This window comes from Ochotona princeps, chromosome 21 (genome assembly GCF_030435755.1).
Source record: "Ochotona princeps isolate mOchPri1 chromosome 21, mOchPri1.hap1, whole genome shotgun sequence".
Classification (NCBI taxonomy): domain Eukaryota; kingdom Metazoa; phylum Chordata; class Mammalia; order Lagomorpha; family Ochotonidae; genus Ochotona; species Ochotona princeps.
In genome coordinates, this window is record NC_080852.1 from 16,928,496 (window position 1) to 16,945,502 (window position 17,007).

At 42.6% G+C, this 17,007-nt stretch overlaps 1 protein-coding gene across 3 annotated transcripts in view; it reads right to left on the reverse strand.

Moving 5' to 3' along the window:
• The window catches only part of PTPRG (protein tyrosine phosphatase receptor type G), a 698,717-nt gene that overhangs the window by 118,960 nt on the left and 562,750 nt on the right, over window positions 1-17,007 (reverse strand). For all 3 annotated transcript variants that reach the window (XM_058678459.1, XM_058678457.1, XM_058678460.1), the window contains exons 7-8: window positions 12,744-12,901; window positions 371-563 (exon numbers count right to left, since the gene is read on the reverse strand). In XM_058678459.1, the coding sequence (XP_058534442.1) occupies window positions 371-563; window positions 12,744-12,901 (351 nt within the window). The remainder of the gene's footprint in view (window positions 1-370; window positions 564-12,743; window positions 12,902-17,007) is intronic.

Sequence of the window (17,007 nt, forward strand, 5' to 3'; positions counted from 1 at the left end):
GGGGTGTACAGAGCAGCTCAGAAGTCAACACGTTTGACTTCAGAGTAAACCTACTGCTCTCAGTAGGCAAAGAGTTATGAAGAAATCACTTCTCTGAGCTCCTCTTAGATGTTACCACTTAGTTCTGAAGCTACAGAGAGCATGACGGATCTGGTGCTAGGGAAAAAGATAATTTGGAACATCTCTATTTCACGAATGCTGATCCACAACTGCCTCTATTTGTAATCCAGACAAATCTCATTCAGCAGAGACACACTGGCTCTTCGCCCCACATTCTGATTCCTGATGGCTGGCTATGAACTCCTTTTACCTGTAAGTGATTTGTGATAAGGAATCTTGCTTGGGGTCAGAGTTTTTAATCCAAACATACCTTTAGAAGCTTCTGTCCCCAAAGGGTTGTCCAGGAAGTCTGCCATGTCATGGTTCCAGGCATCACGGACTGCTGACTTGGACACCACCCGGTCATTGAGAGCCTGCTGTGGTCGGAAGTTATTCCTCAGGTACTCCACTGACTTGACGTGATCTTGCTGCTCCGTGGTAAAGATGGAATAGAATGCCTCGAGCTGAATAGAGAACCGGGGGCGGGGGAGAAAACACAGCCGTCAGAAAAGCTAAGCACGGTCTGAATCAGGTGGAGGTATGTGATAAGGATACAAAACCAGGAGGAAGTACCCGATGCCACGGCTGACATGAGCAGCAGGACATAATGGTGCCCGTTGTGATCACTGCCAATGCAGTGTGCTTTCTATCCTGCCAACTAACCAGGAAAACACTTCACGTGCACAGAGCTCTGGGTCTCAGATGGCAGCCACTCCTTTTTTTGGCAACATCCCTGACCCTCACCTCACTCCCAGACAGGATCTTGCAGTATTTAATCAGCATGCAGTTGCAATGGAGTCCTCCCCTCACATGGAGGTCACCAAGAATACTGCCTGCCCCACAAAAGGAGATGCAGAGATCTTAATATCGGAGGTCTTGCCTCAGGATGAACTCCAGCTCCATCACTTTCCAGCTTCTGGGACCCTTGGCCAGCTGCGTAGCTTCTCAGAGACTCTCTTTGATAAAATGTCATAATCAACAACATGACACACCTAATAGGGATTTTGACTACTAACTGTTGGCAAAATAGCCAACCCATATACAATGCTAAAAACAGTTCCTAGCCCCAAATAACTTATACTCACTAAATTTTTATCTAACAGATACCTTCAGAGATCGAGTTCAGCAAATACACCAAGTTGCTAAATACTAAATGCATGGGCAATTAAAACTATCCAAGTACAACAACACCAGTTTTCTATAATTCAACTTTCTTTATCTGTAAAACCAGTGTGAGTGTCTCTTATAAGCTTGCTGAAAGGATTAAAATTTAGATAAATCACATAACAAACAGGAAATTCTCAGTAAAGATTAACAGCTACCACTAGTATTAGTGATATCAAGAAATATCTTCCACAGGAATCACTGACCAGGGGATTGGTGCTGTGGCATGGTGAATTAAGCTGCTACATGCAATATCCCAAATTGGTGCTGATGCAGGTCTTGGCTTCTCTACTTCATTTTCTGCTAATGTGTCTGGGGAAGCAGCAAAAGATGGCTCAAGTGCCTGGAACCCTGCCACCCACGTGGGAGACCAGGACAGAGTTTCAGCCTCCTGGCTTGGCCAAGTCCTAGCTATTGTAGCCATTTGGGAGTGAACCAGTGGTTGAAAGCGCTCTCTCTCTCTCTCTCTCTCTCTCTCTCTCACACACACACACACACACACACACACACACTCTGTCTTTCCCTGTATGTGATAAGTAGGGAGATAAAATGAAACAAAGAGAAAAACAAAAACAGAAGTACAGAAGTTTTCTAGTCAGGTGGCTCCCTCAGGGCCAAGTCAGGATGCTTTCTGGAGGAAGTGATGACAGGTGAGATGGTGTTAAGAAGATGCTAAGCAGGTACTGAATGGCTTCCACAGGTTCACACAAGCCAGAAGGTAGCTGTCACTCACGTGTAACATTGAACGCAGACTGGATTTGTGTAAGTTCTGAGTGGTCATCTTGAAGCCTAGAACTAACCCTATTTGTTTTCCACAGAGAAAATGAACTGCTTCCCAACACTGTGAAACCCACTTCCTTCGTATAACAATGTGATGAATTTTCATCTGTCCAAGAAAAATCATTTCAGTGTATGGATTGATCTATGTTCAACCTCTTTTCTAATTTTACTGCCCATGTCAAATGTTAAGAAGTTCTGGAGATGTTTTCACTTTTTCACCACAGTAATGCATACAAGATGGCTTCTCAACCAGCACAAAATTAAAACTGGTCCCTTAAACCTGTGTGATTCAATTCCCCATGAGTCACATTCCTCCTCCCACCAATGCACCATCTCCTATCCAGCATTTGCTTTCCTTTTCTTTCTTGCTTCTGCTGTTTCTTCTTCATTTACAATAGAGAAAGGATAAGTGACAGAAAACTTCATAAAATTGACTGCTACATTGTCCATAAGCAACTCACTCAAACAAAGGCAAGTAAAGAAATGAGCAATCACTTCAACTGAGGGTTCATTTGAGGGTATTACCAACATCATCACTGGATACATTAATAGCAGGTTTCTGATTTTCTTAGAGAGGATGGTATGGAGGTTTAAATTGCTACCTGGGATTCCTGCATCCCATATTAGAGTGGTTGGCTTCGATTACAGCTACTTCCTTATCCAATCCAGTTTCCTGTTGAAGCAGTAGCTGATGGGTCAACTATTTGTGCCTCTGTCACCTGCTTTGGATAGCTGGAGGAAGTCAGAGATGGAGTTCCTGGCTCTTGTATTTGGCCCAGCCCAGTCCTGGCTGTTGCAGGCTTTGGGGTAGTGAACCAACAGTTCAAGATCCTCTAGAGTCAATTCTCTAGCTCTCAATAGGAATTAACAGTCTCTCTGGAGGCAATCTAAGAAATGCTAACTTGAATGATAAAAAGGTTGAAGAACAAATCCCTTGAGACAGTTACAGGAGAGGCTCCTGGATGTGAAAGATGCTGACCAGCTCATCTTCGCATCCAAGGGGGCCAATGGAAAGGACATAAGTTTAAACTAAAGCTTTAGAGACACAAATTGAATAGAGGAAGGGATTCCTTTGCTTTCAGGGTGATTTTTAAAAATGGATTGGTTTGCTCAACACAACAAGTTCAACAGGATATTTTCTGGAAGAGATAGCAACCTGTCCTAGAAGAGCTTCTTCCCAGAGGAGCCAGAGAAGCATGGTCTAGGAGCTGATCATCGCAGTATCATGGCTTATTCATTCTCCAGAATGCTTGTTCCTTTCACAGCCAGATCTTCTCCTGAGAAAGTTTATTTTTGAAGCTTCAGAAAAGAATTAGTCATAGAACTGTAAAAAACAGGCAGGTTCTGAATCTAACTCAAAATGTTTTCGCTTAAATTGCTCTTACAGCTTAACTATGTGCTATGGCTTAAATGCTGAGGCTGCTTCCTTGTCATTAATTCAACTTGTCCAAAGATTCTGCAAAAAAGGATGTGACGGTTCTGAGAGTGAGACCATGACCCGAATGATATTATATTGTCAGCTGGATCGCAATTTCACTTGACAGTCCTACAAAAGAGCTTAAGGAGGAGGACAAGCTGAGCAGATCCATCAAATGTCCTTCAGTAGGTTGGCAGCATTCACTAAAACCCTGTCACTCCTCTAGGCTGAATGAGAACTGCCTCTGGCCTGCCTTGCTGGTAACTGGCATGCGTGGCCACAATTCCTGGCTTGCTGGGAAGTATAGGCTGTTGACACTGGCAGGTAAGCAGTGGTAATTTTGGCCTGCAGATATAATACACCATGGCAAAGCACTTCACATCATCCCTGGATCCTTATTCTTACCTTACACCTACCTCCACTTTGCTTTATTCTAAGGATGCTATAAAACACAATGAGAAAATATTCCCTAGAGTTATGTGCCATGGCAGCCTTGGGCAATGCTGGGGCCATAAAACAATCTATACAGCACAGTTGTGAAGGCCTCTCACTAGTATACATGTTAAGTGTGTTTTCTGTCCAATCCTTCTAGAGCTGGTTGGCAACTACATGTAAATCATTGTAAAATGTATACAAGCAATGGACTTTGGCTTAGCAGTTATGACATTCATATCTCCTATTGGAGAGACCTGGTTCAAGTTTTGGTCTCATTTCTGTTTTCAGCGTTCTAGCTAACGCACACCTTGTGAAGTAGCAGATGATGGCTCCAGTAGTTGGCTCTCTTACAGCCAAGTGGAAGACCAGGACTGAGTCCTGGTTCCTGGTTTTGACCTTAGCCTAGTCAGGACCTTTGTGGGCACTTTGGAAAGTGAGCCAGTAGATGGGAGCTGCATTCACCTCTTTCAATTCTTCCATTTACCTCTCTCTCTCAAAAAAAAAGAAAAAAGCTTTTTTAATGTAAATGAAATTCTGCCATGTGCATGCAACACCTTTCAAAGTCCTCCCTGATTTAACTGTGGGGCTCAAATGTGCTGTGCCTACGTGTCCAGCTTGAAAACTTATGATGGCTACCTGGGTTCAAAATCCCATTTTAAAATACTACTTGCTAAATGTATGATTTTGGTCAACCTACTCAATATTTTTGTGTCCTTCCTGACAGCATTATCTATGTTGTGTAGTGATTGGAACTACTCATTGAGTTGCTCTAAGTAGAGTGTTTTGAATAATTCCTGGGACACAGTAGTTACTGCCACTGCTGTCATTATTTTATGAAGAATGCAGTAACTTACTTTGTGCTGATCACAATCAAGAAATACTGTATCTACTTTTATCAACCTACTATGTGCATATACTTTGCTAAACACTTTACAGCTATAATATTGGTTTCTAACTTCCTTCCAACTTAAAATAGTACCATTAAAGTAATACTGCTAACAACATTATTATTCTATCATGAACATTAGCAGCTAATACTTACTGAGTGCTTATAAGGAGCAGGTATTTAATGAAGAGTAATTGGTGTGTGCTTTCCCTTACTTAATGCTTATGGAAATTCCACAAGGTCAATGACATTAATAAAATAATAATAATAATAATAAGCATAAGTATAGTATTGTTGACTAATAAGAAAACTGAACTTAAGAGTCATTAAGTAATTTGCCCAAGGTCTGTTAGAACTAAGGGGTGAAGCTGAGGATTAGAAATCCAGTTTAGGAGTGGTGATGCGGCACAGTGAGTTGGGCTGCAAATATACTGACCCATCATGGCAAAGCCATGCTTGCAATGCTGCCATTCATATCAGAGAGATGGTTTGAGTCCAGACTACTCTGTTTCCAATCCAGTTCCCTGCTAAAGTAACTGGGGAAGCAGCAGGTGACAGCCCAAGGGCTTGGACCCCTGTCATTCACTGGGGAGATCTAGATGGAGTTCCAGGCTCCTTATTTCTACCTGGTCCAGTCCTGGATGTTCACTCCATAGCCATTTAGGGCGGGACCAGCAGAAGGAAGACCTCTTTGTCTGTCTCTCCCTCATATCTCTATCATTCTACCTTTCTATTAAATACAATTAACTACGTATATTTAAAAGAAACCCAGTTTGGGTCCTGTGCAATAGCCTAGTGGCTAAAGTCCTAGCCTTGCATGTGCCAGGATCGCATATGGGCACCGGTTCTAATTCCGGCAGCTCCACTTCCCATCCAGCTCCCTGCTTGTGGCCTGGGAAAGCAGTGGAGGACGGCCCAAAGCCTTGGGACCCTGCACCTGTGTGGGAGACCTGGAAGAAGCTCCTGGCTCCTGGCTTTGGATTGGCTCAGCTCCAGCCATTGTGGCAGCTTGGGGAGTGAATGAACGGACAGAAGATCTTCCTCTCTGTCTCTCATTTGCTCTGTATATCTGATTTTGCAATAAAAATAAATAACTAAAAAAAAAGAAAAGAAACCCAGTTCAGTGTGACTATTTTCCATGTCTTCAACGATTTTATCCCATATACACAGCAGGCCTTCAGAATTGTTCAGTGTAAGATTAACACTGCAGTGTAGATACTGAATATGGTCACAGAAGACTCCAAACCATTCCTGTTAGCTGACCCTGGGCCATTCCACACAGGGTACGCTACACATGCAACGTAAATCTGTTTGTACTTTGAAAAGAAACTACAGCTGCGGGCGGCCCAGTACAGGAAGAACCGGAAAGTGTGAAAAGATGGCGGGCTCATGAGGAACCACCACCCAGAGCCTTCCAGGTATTGGGTGGCACTCATGTGCTTCCAGAGCCCGGTACTGGACACACTCAGATTACTCTTCCCTTTAATACAATTAATAGAGTCTTTATTATTTAGTAAAAATAGATGAAAGGTTTTATTTCTAGAATATTAAACTGACTTTTTAACTTTTGAAGGGAAGGTGTAAAACATTTCTTTCTTTTATCCTTGCTTGGGGAGTTATAACTACATTTTAACTGGTGCTGTTTTAACAATTTTAACCTTGAATTGCAAATGTGTTGGCTGGAAGTACATATAAATCATTTCAACTTAGTTTTTATTATAAAAATATTACAGAGAATAATTAGTTTTTAATCTGTCATTTCAAATCAAAGGAAAGTTGACATCTATTTATGTCATTCATCTGTGGCAAGAGTCCTCATCCACAAGATGTGGCAAGGGGACTCTTGTGGCAAAAAAGGAGAATTGAGAAAAAAAAACACAAGTAATATAATTATGAACCATTAAAGTTTTGATAGGCACACTATTTGAAGGGATGGGCATAAAATCGCAATTAAACAAAACTATAGCCCATTACCAGCTCAGTAAGAAACCCAAGGATAAGCATTAGGGACTGCAAGGCCTCACCTAAGGTCACAAAGACACTTAAGCTTCACCATACATTTGAGGGATGACAGAGCAGGCCCTGTTTTGTTGCCTCATTATTAAATGAGACAAGCATGACAGAATATTAAATTCCCAATAGCTGGGAGCATCGTAAGCATTACTAACCGAGCCACTGCTGCAAAAATAAAAACCAAGAATAAGCAGCCATTAGGGTTGAGTATGACTTATTTTCAAAAACTCAAGCAAAAACTCTGACTTCTTAACGCTAAGGGCTGATGGATTTTAAAGGTCATGACTCCGTTTGTGACGGTGTCTGAGAGGTCTATTGGAAGTCACCGGGTCATGGATGGGGAAGGGTGCCCCTGGAGGGTGGTTCTTGAAAAAGGATTGTTTTACTTGCATCTAGTTCTCTCTTTTTGCTTCCTGCCTCACCACATGATTGTGCCTGTGCACCCATTGTAAACAGCATCCACGGACACTGGAAAACAGGGCCACCTGTCCCTGAACTGCAATCTCCAAATTATAAGCTGAAATGAATCTGTTCTTTCTGAAGAAACTCCCCTCAGGTATTCTGGTGAGTGAACTAATCTACTAGCTCAACACCAGGCAATGTCCCTGCTGTAGCTACAGTCTGATAGGAAAGTGCTGAGAGAAAGGTCTCCTATAGGAAGGAATGATCCTAAACATAACGAATAAAAGGAAGTGATCTCTTTGGATGAATGAGGTTGCCTTCACCCCACCATTGCTACAGATGGGGTAATAGATGGGATGCTGAATGTGCCCAAAAGGCCTGCACTTGAGCCCATGTTTCTCTGAATCTTGGTTCATTATTTTACGCTTCCACTGTCTTTTCCCCACCATTTACCAGTGCCATCCAATGCCTTTAACAGAGGTCAAACTGATGGAGTCTCCTCATATTGGACTTGAACTCCCACAATGGTGAGTAAAATAAACCTTCCTCTTTGTAGCATTAGTTGCTTTGAATATTTCTTATAGCAATGAAAAGCTGATTAACATAAGCATGTGGAAGCTTTCCTTACTCACACACAATGCACAACATATAGTATTGGAACAGAAATTCTGTATTAAGAGTCACTAGTTGTTGTGGTCTTGAAATCAAGTTTTAGAGCTGTGACAGCCAGTAACCTCATGTAGCTACTTTATCAGCAATGGGCTAGCTTCAACAAAGAAACAGTCATAAACAAAATTCTTACAGTTAATTTCACCTGTTCCTCTTTACACTTCTAAAAATCTGACTGCTGGAGCTGGTGTTGTGCAGCTTGCGACTAGCTGGCAGAGTGCTAGTCTGAGTCCTAGCTGCTTCATTCCATACCTGAACTCCTGGTACTGTTCCAGCTGTTAATGGCCTAGGCACTTGGGTCCCTTGTAGGGAGACCATGATGGAATTTCTGCTTGTAGCCTTCTGCCTGGCCTGACTTGGCTTTTGCAGCCACATGGGGAGTGAACCAGCAGAGAGAGGATCCTTCTTCCTTCTCTTTCTGTCATTCTGTGTTTCAAGTAAGTACATAAAAGGTAACTACTGGAAAATTAAAAATGAATTACATGGCAAGTTTTATATCTACTGAGCAGTATTTCTGTAATGGTTTGGTGACTATTTAGTAACAGCAACAGCAGCAGCAAAAACACAAACACCAAGACTGATGATCTCTTCAGCACTTTCTGGTGCCAGGCACTCTTCTAGGACTAAGCCCACATTCCATCACTTAATCTTCATAATGATCCCATGAGGCACAAATTGTTACCATAATTTTATGCTCAACACAACCAAGAAACTAAGCAGTACAGAAGTTGAGTGATTTGATGAGTGTATGGAGCCAGGAATGGAGCTCATGCAGTCCACTTGCAAAGGTCTTGGACTTGGCTCCACAGAGAGGCTCTGCTCTGCATGACAGAGATAACCTGAGTTTAAAAAGGCTCATGCAAGAATGATGGACTTATGACTGAGTGAAGAACTATACCATTGTAATGATATAGGAGAGATTAGTAGTAGGGGATGGGCATGGACTTGTGAAGGGGTCAGAAGGGACATCCTGGAGCCTATGGAACTGTATCATGGAATAATAACGTGAATACTTTTTTAAAAGGGTCATGCAAATATATCTTCTCTATCCATTCCAGTTTAGCATGAGAAAAAAATATCCAAAGGTAAGCACACTAGATTTATTTATTACCATTTTCATAACAACTCAATGAGCACTCAGAATTCTGTGCTGGGTAAAGTACAGGCAATGCCCTATTTTAACTGAAGGAAGCATTAGTGTGGCTGCCAATGGGCAAAGAATCATCATTTGAGAATAAAACAATAAAAGGAACCCTTCATACACTGGTCTCATTCATAATGATCTTTCCCAACCAATTGTGCACGTATCACAGGCAGCAGTACCAAGTGCTACTCCTGTGACCTCCCACAGCAAGACTGGGATTGCCACCATTGTGTTTGAGGCAAATTTTTTTGCCTGGTATTTGCAAGAAATGTGCAATGACATTATCCTAACTACTGATCAATTGGCAAGGGCTAACTTGATTACATCATCACATGAGCCAGTAGAGATAGAACTGCCTAGTTACAAGGCTGGTAAGAATGACCAACTAAATTCACAAGAGAAAAAACACATGGTTACTCATATTGTACTCTGTAAGGCTTCAGAGAAATCCACATCATACAAGTTGACAGTTTGTGTTAATTCCTATAATTTATGCCGTTCTCACATCTATTGCTTACAGGCACGCACAGTAGATGGGAAGGAAAAGAGAGACAAAGATTTTAGAGCAGTGGAAGACTGAAAGCTTGGGATTGTTTTCTTTCTGATAGGAGCAGCCATGGAATTCCTGACTACTTGGCGTTTCCAAATGGCTCGCCTCTCTGAAATGAACGTTCTGTGCTGGCTTCACAAAGAATGTTGGCAGGGTCAGGGTGGGAAGGTCTGGAGTGATAATACTTGGAGAGCTGATGCTTTCCCTTCCAAGGGCTGACACAGCTGTGACCTCTGCGAAGCCAGTCAGCCAGGATCCAGTTTGGCCACAGGATTATGAGCTGTCTTCCTCTCTTGGGAGAGGGAGAGAGAAAGGGCGGTTTGAGGCAGTGCCCGCTAAAAGCCATATTATCTGAAGGTGGATTATTGCAAAGAACCTGGAAAATAAATATGATTAATTTCTTTCTTCTCTATTTCTTTGCAACACAATTATCTACAGAGAGATAATATATCAGGAGGCCAGGAAAATTCTTTTGATATTTTTTTCTGTTTGAGTGGAGTAGTGGCAGAGATGGGAAGAAGAAAGGAGGTTATTAACCAACAATTCTCAAAGTGGTTTAGTAACCAAATGTCAAAATGCTTCCAATTGATGAAGACTTGATAACACATCCAAGCCTCAAACTCTGTATTCTGTTTGAAGCCACTAAAACTCTGGAGGTACAATAAAACATGTTACGTGCTAATGGTCCAGAGTTCTCCCTAGGAAACCAACTACAACCCTGTGTCTCTAGCTCCACTTGATATTCTAAGAGTGGGCTAGCCTGTATTTCTTAACTTTACTAACTCAAAGCTCAGGGAGCATTTTTTCATAAGTGATAAAAAAGACCCCCTTAAAATAACCACAAATTTTCTTCTGCCAAACCTGCAGATAGAAATATTTGGGCTACGATTTTATTTCAGATTTAAAATACAATGTTGATCTCACCATGAGGAAGAAAACTCATTTCTCCCCTTTTTCCATGATCTTTTAAAGGTCAGTGCTTTCTGTTCAGAAATTAAATCACCAGTCCTTTTACCCTCAGAAGGGCAGCATCCAACACCTCTGAAGACTCACTCAAGGATAAGCAGCCAAGCATGTGCTGCTCTGTATCTATTCAGATTCATCTAATGAGAGCAAGAAGGGAGAGCTCTCTGCTAATTCACTCCCCAGATGCCTGCAATGGCTGGGGAGGGGCCAGGTCAATGCCCACAGCAGGGAAGTCAATCCAAGTCTCCTATGAGAAGACAGGGACCCAGTCACTTGAACCATCACTCCTGCCTCTCTGGGTCTTCTGTACTTTGCTAAGTACAGAATCAATCACAAACCTGAGTCAGAAGCTCCAAAGGGTAAGAGGTCACCTGGTTAAGAAAAAGCATGTGTTTCACTTTCTAGGGATGGTCCGAGCCATGAAGAAACAAAACCAGCTTCATCTCAGAATGCCCTATCATTTCTTTAAGATACATCCTTGGGGGGCCAGTGTGGTGGCATTTCAAGCTAATCCCCTGCCTGTGGCACCAGAGCCCATCGACATCCTATATGGGCACCTGTTCATACCTAAGCTGCTCCAGCTCCAATCCAGCTCCCTGCTTATAGCTTGGGAAAGCAACAGAGATGGCTCAAGTCGTGAGGTCCCTGAACCCATGTGGGAGACTTAGAAGAAGCTCTTGGGTCTTGGCTTCAGGCCGGCTCAGCTCCAACCATGGAAGCCATTTCGGGAGTGAAATGGCAGATGGAAGATATTTCTCTCTCTCTAACTCTGACTTCAACATAAAATAAAGGAATCTTTCTTTTCTCTATTCCTTCCTTCCTTCCTCATTCTTTCTTTCCCTCCTCTCTCTCTCTCTCCATTTTTCTTTTCTTTCTCTTTTTCTATTTCTCTCTCTTTCTCTTTTTTTCTAACATATATTCCCTATTTGAGTGACTTCAAGTACCTTTCTGTTCCTTTCACTCAACAGGAACCTGACCAGTGCACCATCCAACCCTATCCCCAAACCCCTGTTTTGCAGCTCCGTTCCAGTTAGGGAGGTCTCTGGATTATCACCCCACATCAGCTAGGGTCAGATTCTTGCTGTCTGGATGGTAAATAACATTACTGATATGACCATAGTGTTTCAAACTTTCATTTTTCTCTGTAGAACATCCCTAGACTGCGATGTCAAGCGAGCAGAAGAAAAGTCACATCTATGGAAGGCCCTGATAAAACACACTGCATTGTTTGGGTAGTTCTGGTTAACAGCTTGAATCTACCAAGATAAAAATCCCACATTTCACTTCTGGCTCCATTTGATGGAATTATGCAGAAGAGATGTTACTCTTTCCCTCTCTCAGTGCATACTGTGTGACAAATAACATATCCTTACACCAATTGCCCCCTTACATCCATGAATCCTCACAAGATGATTTAAGGGCCCTCACTTATATGGTGGTTCCTTTCTTTGACATTATCCCAACCATATTCCCATTTCACCAATTCCCACTCACAATTAATTCCTTGGCTGAAATTCTGCCTTCCTATAAAATGTGTTCAGTTCATCTTTAGAAGGCAACAATACAGTGTAGTGATCACTGGGCATGTTACTTCATTTCTCCATGTCATGATGTCTCAAACACACCTTGTTAGTGTAACACCCATTTCTCAATGTTGTTTTGCCAATGATTAAGTTGACACTTGTGAAGTGCTTAGTGAAAGAGTTGGGACACAGAAAGAGCTCAGTCAAGGGCATATCTGATTTCACTGCTTTGTGTATACAAATTTCTTATCTGAACTGTGGTTGGCTTCGTGGCCAGAGTGTCTGATCTTAGGGATCAGATAAAATGGCTCAGCTATCATCAGTGAGATCTTATGCTGGCTACCTGTCCTCTGTGTCTCTTGGTCTCCTGTAGAATGCTGCACATGGAGCACAAATAAAGAGCTGGGAGGAGAAATACTACTGTTACCTTCTCAAGACTGACTCCTTCAATAATTCTAAGTTCACGCTTTCACGTAATCTCAGCTAGGTAGTTAATGTGACTGGATAAATCAAATTTTATTCTTTTATAGTTGCTTGGGTTCAAAAACATTTTTTTTTTTTGGTGGGGGAAGGCGTAGAATAAATAAATAAAGAGCAGAGCATCCAACAAACATCCTGATGGCATATGACAGTATCCTTGGGTAGTTGAGACCAAACAAAAAACTCAGAAACTCCATTCAGGGCAGAATAGCTACCTGATGGTAGGAGATGGGGACGGGCTTCCGGAAGACGATCCATTCCACGATTTCACTACACGGGGGTGTGGTCAAAGAACCTGTGTATCGGTAATAGCTGCCCAGGGATGAAGGCAGGAGGTCCCGGAGGACAAAGGGATCCAGGAAGGTCTCTTTCTCTGTTTGGAGAAAAAAAAAAAAAAAACAAAGAAAAAGCACAATGGTGAGCTGTTCCATGCTGCAGACACAGTTGACACAGCTGACATGTTTGCGCCACCTCACAAGCCTTCTGTTTGTTTATATGCAGGGAAGCACTAGCATTTGGTGATGTGTGAGTCTCCAACATGGCAACATATCCCAGGTTGTGTCTCAAGGACACGGGCACCATGCGCTAGTTCAGCACACACAGGTCGCACAATAAACAGAAGCAGACAACACACTTTACACCCATCAAGTCTTTAAGAAGTCCCACAGTAAAGAAATGAGTTTGATTTATATTATCCCATATCTAGTTCTACCACAGTCCTCATTTCTGTCTAATGTCTGTGAACTAAAAACGAGTGAAACATACTTGGGCTAGAAGGAAAGAACAACTATCAAATGAAAATGTAAACCATAAGTTCCAGTTGGCTACCTTCCGTTGTGATTACACCCAAGATCTATGCAAATCAAAGTGACTCCTCAACAAGTAAAACTAGGTTTCCTTTTTTCTAGTATATCGTAGAGGTATCTTCTCCCCCCACCCCCCACAGAGGAATGCTATTTAACCTGGCATCCAAATGTGCTACCTAAATCTAACCTCTAAGGGGAAATAAGCCATGCACTGGGTGAGTGTCTGCTCTATGTCACTCAGCTCCAAACAAGCAAAGTTGGGATGTGACTCCAGGCATCATGACAGTAATGTCTGCATAATTCCAACCAAAAGCTAAGAAAGAAATTGGAGATGAAAATTTAAGAATGGGAGTAGCAGAATTAAAGAAGAGCATTTTAGCAGTAGAAAAAAACAGATTCAAATGTCCTGAGGCAGAGAGGCATAGTCCAATAAAGATTAGTATCCAGCTTCATTGATGGGGCACAGAAAGCTGTGGTCTCCACAAAAATCCGCAGGCTTCTAGCTGAGGTCCACTTGAACTCTTGGTTTCTACAATGCTTCCCAGGATATTTCTGGGACTCCCTGGGTCCCCAGGTTACTTCCTGGACACACCCAAGCTTATAGGCATAATCTTCCCAAATTCATTTCATTCCTTCTTTCATGCAGATCAACCAGGGAAGGCAATTAGACTAACATATTCCTAGAATCAAGAGGTCTAGCTAACTGATGGATAATGTAAAAAAACTCCAACAGAAATGAACTCCATTAAATTAAAATTGCCATTCCCCTTTTGAAAGAAGACTTGATGAACATGACTTGACATTTATTTAGTTTTTACTATAAGCCAGGTACTCTGCTGAGTATTTACACATCCCAGAAATTTAGACAGCACTACTATATGTGGCAGATCTTGTTCTGAGAGCTTTGTAAAGATTAATTCACTTAATACTCAAGATACGTCCATGACCTTGGTCTTATTTAAAGATAGTTGAGTTCCAATCCAGATTTCATAATTCACATCACTTTGTACATTTTTCCACAGGAAAGCTTAAGTACTAACTAATAAAAGCAAAGTCTTCAAATCACAGGATTCCATAATCAAAATTGTAAAGTGTTTTCTCCTGGACAAAAGGCTGGGGATAATGGGGCTGCCCTTCCATCCACTGGCAAGCTTGGGCTTTAATTTAAACCTGGTTACCAGCAGCTTAATAATAGGGGGAATCTTTTCAAGCAAACGAGTTGGCAGGACTGGCTTGGCCCAGAGGAGGAAACATCTTGGCCTCTGCTTGCAATCTCTGCAAAATCTGGAAAAACAGAGGGTGTGTGCAGGCCTTGGCATCACCAACGGCAAACCATTACTTTCATGCCCCCCTCCTGTTGTAGGTGAGCTTGGCATCACAGGGCAGCACAAGAACCTGTCCCAGAATCAAGGGCTTTAGGCTGACTGAGCAGAAAAACCAACAGGCTTTTCCCCCAGGGGTCTGATCCACTATTGAGGTTGCAGTGGGGGCATGCTGTATGCCAACAGGACGCTATGAACCTGTGGCAGCTAAGCCCCCATCTAGGGAATGTTGGTCTATTTTTTAATCAGAGATAGAGAGACAGAAAGCATCTATTTGCTGATTTACTGTAAAAAAAAAAAAAAAAAAAGCCTCCAACAGCCAGGATTTGGGCAGGCCAAAGCTGAGAGCCAGAGGCGCAGTCTCGGTCTTCCTTGTGAGCGGCAGGAACCCGACTATGTGAGTCACTGCCATGCCTCCCAGGGCACACATTAGCCAGAAGCTGGAATCAGAAGCTGGAGCTGGGAAATGAAGCCAAGGACTCCAAAGTCACAGTACTCGGTGTCACCTGCCAGGTGCATAAGGAGATTAAGTACAAATGCCTGCCCCAACAACAGAGGGAGGCTGAAGTTCAAAAGGAAGCATTTCTCCAGCAGGATTAGGACCATAGGCTTGGCGAGGACCTGTGGGAATGGCCAGCGTGGCCTGTGCCACCTATGCCAAGAAGTTCTCCAGGCAGCTTCATGGAGGCTGTGGCGCAGTGCGTTACGCCACTGCTTGGGATGTCCACAATTCCTATTGGAGTGTCTGTGACTGAGACCCGGCTACTCTTTCACTCCAGATTCCTCCTAATGCACGCAGATAAAACAGAAGACGGCTCAAGCACCTGGGACCCTGCCATCCAAGTCCCAGATGGAGTTCTAAGTTCCTGACTTCAGCCAGGCCTGGCCTTGGCTCTCACTACCAGTGGGGGAGTGAATCAGCAGATGGTGACTTCTCTGTCTCTTTTTTCTGATCTCTGCTCCTTTCTCAAATCCTCAACACAACCCACTTTTCCAATTCCCTGGAAGCTGGTGAGAAGAACAGATGCTTGGCATGCCTGGGGTTCTAATCTCAGCCTCACCTGCCACACCTTCACAGGCTGCTGTGATTATTAAGTCACTATAAACTCAGGGCTCAGAAAGAGTCTATAACAAACATCTCATAATAATAGATATGATGCTTATGCTAATTATCATTATTGCTTATGCCTTAAAAACACCACATCTTCTGTCATTCCATCAGCCTGAGCAGTACAGGCTTGGGATTTCCCCACCATAGCACTAGCATAGGTTTTGCAATAAACTGACATAACAAAATGGTTTTTTTTATAACTTATTTAAGAGAGACTGGAGAGATAGAGATAGCTAGACACAGAGAGAGAATAAGCTCCCATTCATAATTTACTAGTCACATGCCTATAATAGCTGGGGACTGGATGAGGCCAAAGCTTGGCTTTGGGAAAGCAATCCAGGCGTCTCAGCTGGGTGGCAGCAACACAATACTGGATGCCACTCAGGACCTGTGGTAGCAGCAAGCTGGAATTGAAAGTGAAACTGTGTATCAAAACCAGGCACTTTCATATGCACACACGGCTCCTAGACCCTGGGGCAAGCAACTGCTCCCCAGCTGACATGAACAGTTAACTTGACCTAAAGTTAAGACCTTCATGTCTCTTAGCTATTTCTGCCATCTGTAAAATGGGAATAATGAAAATATATACCCTTCAAAGTTGCTGTGACAGTTCAGAAAGCTACAAGACGAGAAGGACAATGTTTGTCCCTGGTGAGCCTTGGTAACCAAGACAAGCAGGTGGCCAACACTGGCCTTTCAGGGGCCCAAACTGGCTCACTCTGTTTTAAGTCAGGGATTAGCAAACATTTTCTCTAAAGCACGAAATAGTCAATAACAGATTTTGCACGCCAAAATGAAAAAATGAAAGCTGTTGAGTAGGCAACTTTTATAAGAAACACACTTTCACTACCTTTATTAGTGATATTCAAAACGTTAATAATAACAGAGCACACTTTTCAAATACATCTAGCTTTTCTGGAGTCAAATAGCATTTCATTCCATTAGGGATTACACATAAAAAAACATTCTGAGTTCCAAGGTCATATAAAATTGGGCAGAGGAAGGGATTTAGTTCTTGGGCAATATTTTACCCACCTGGTTCTAACTCAAAAGTATATGTAAGAGGTGATCCTCAAATCTTAGAAAGTCACCTTAATGCTACAGCCAGACTCGCGATGGCGATGGTTGGGGATGCAAGCTATGTGTTTAAGTGCCTTATCATTCAAAGATCCTTGTGAACAACACCTTGCAAAATAAACTGTAGACAGTCTTCCCACCAGCAAGGTTTTCTGAGTTCAAA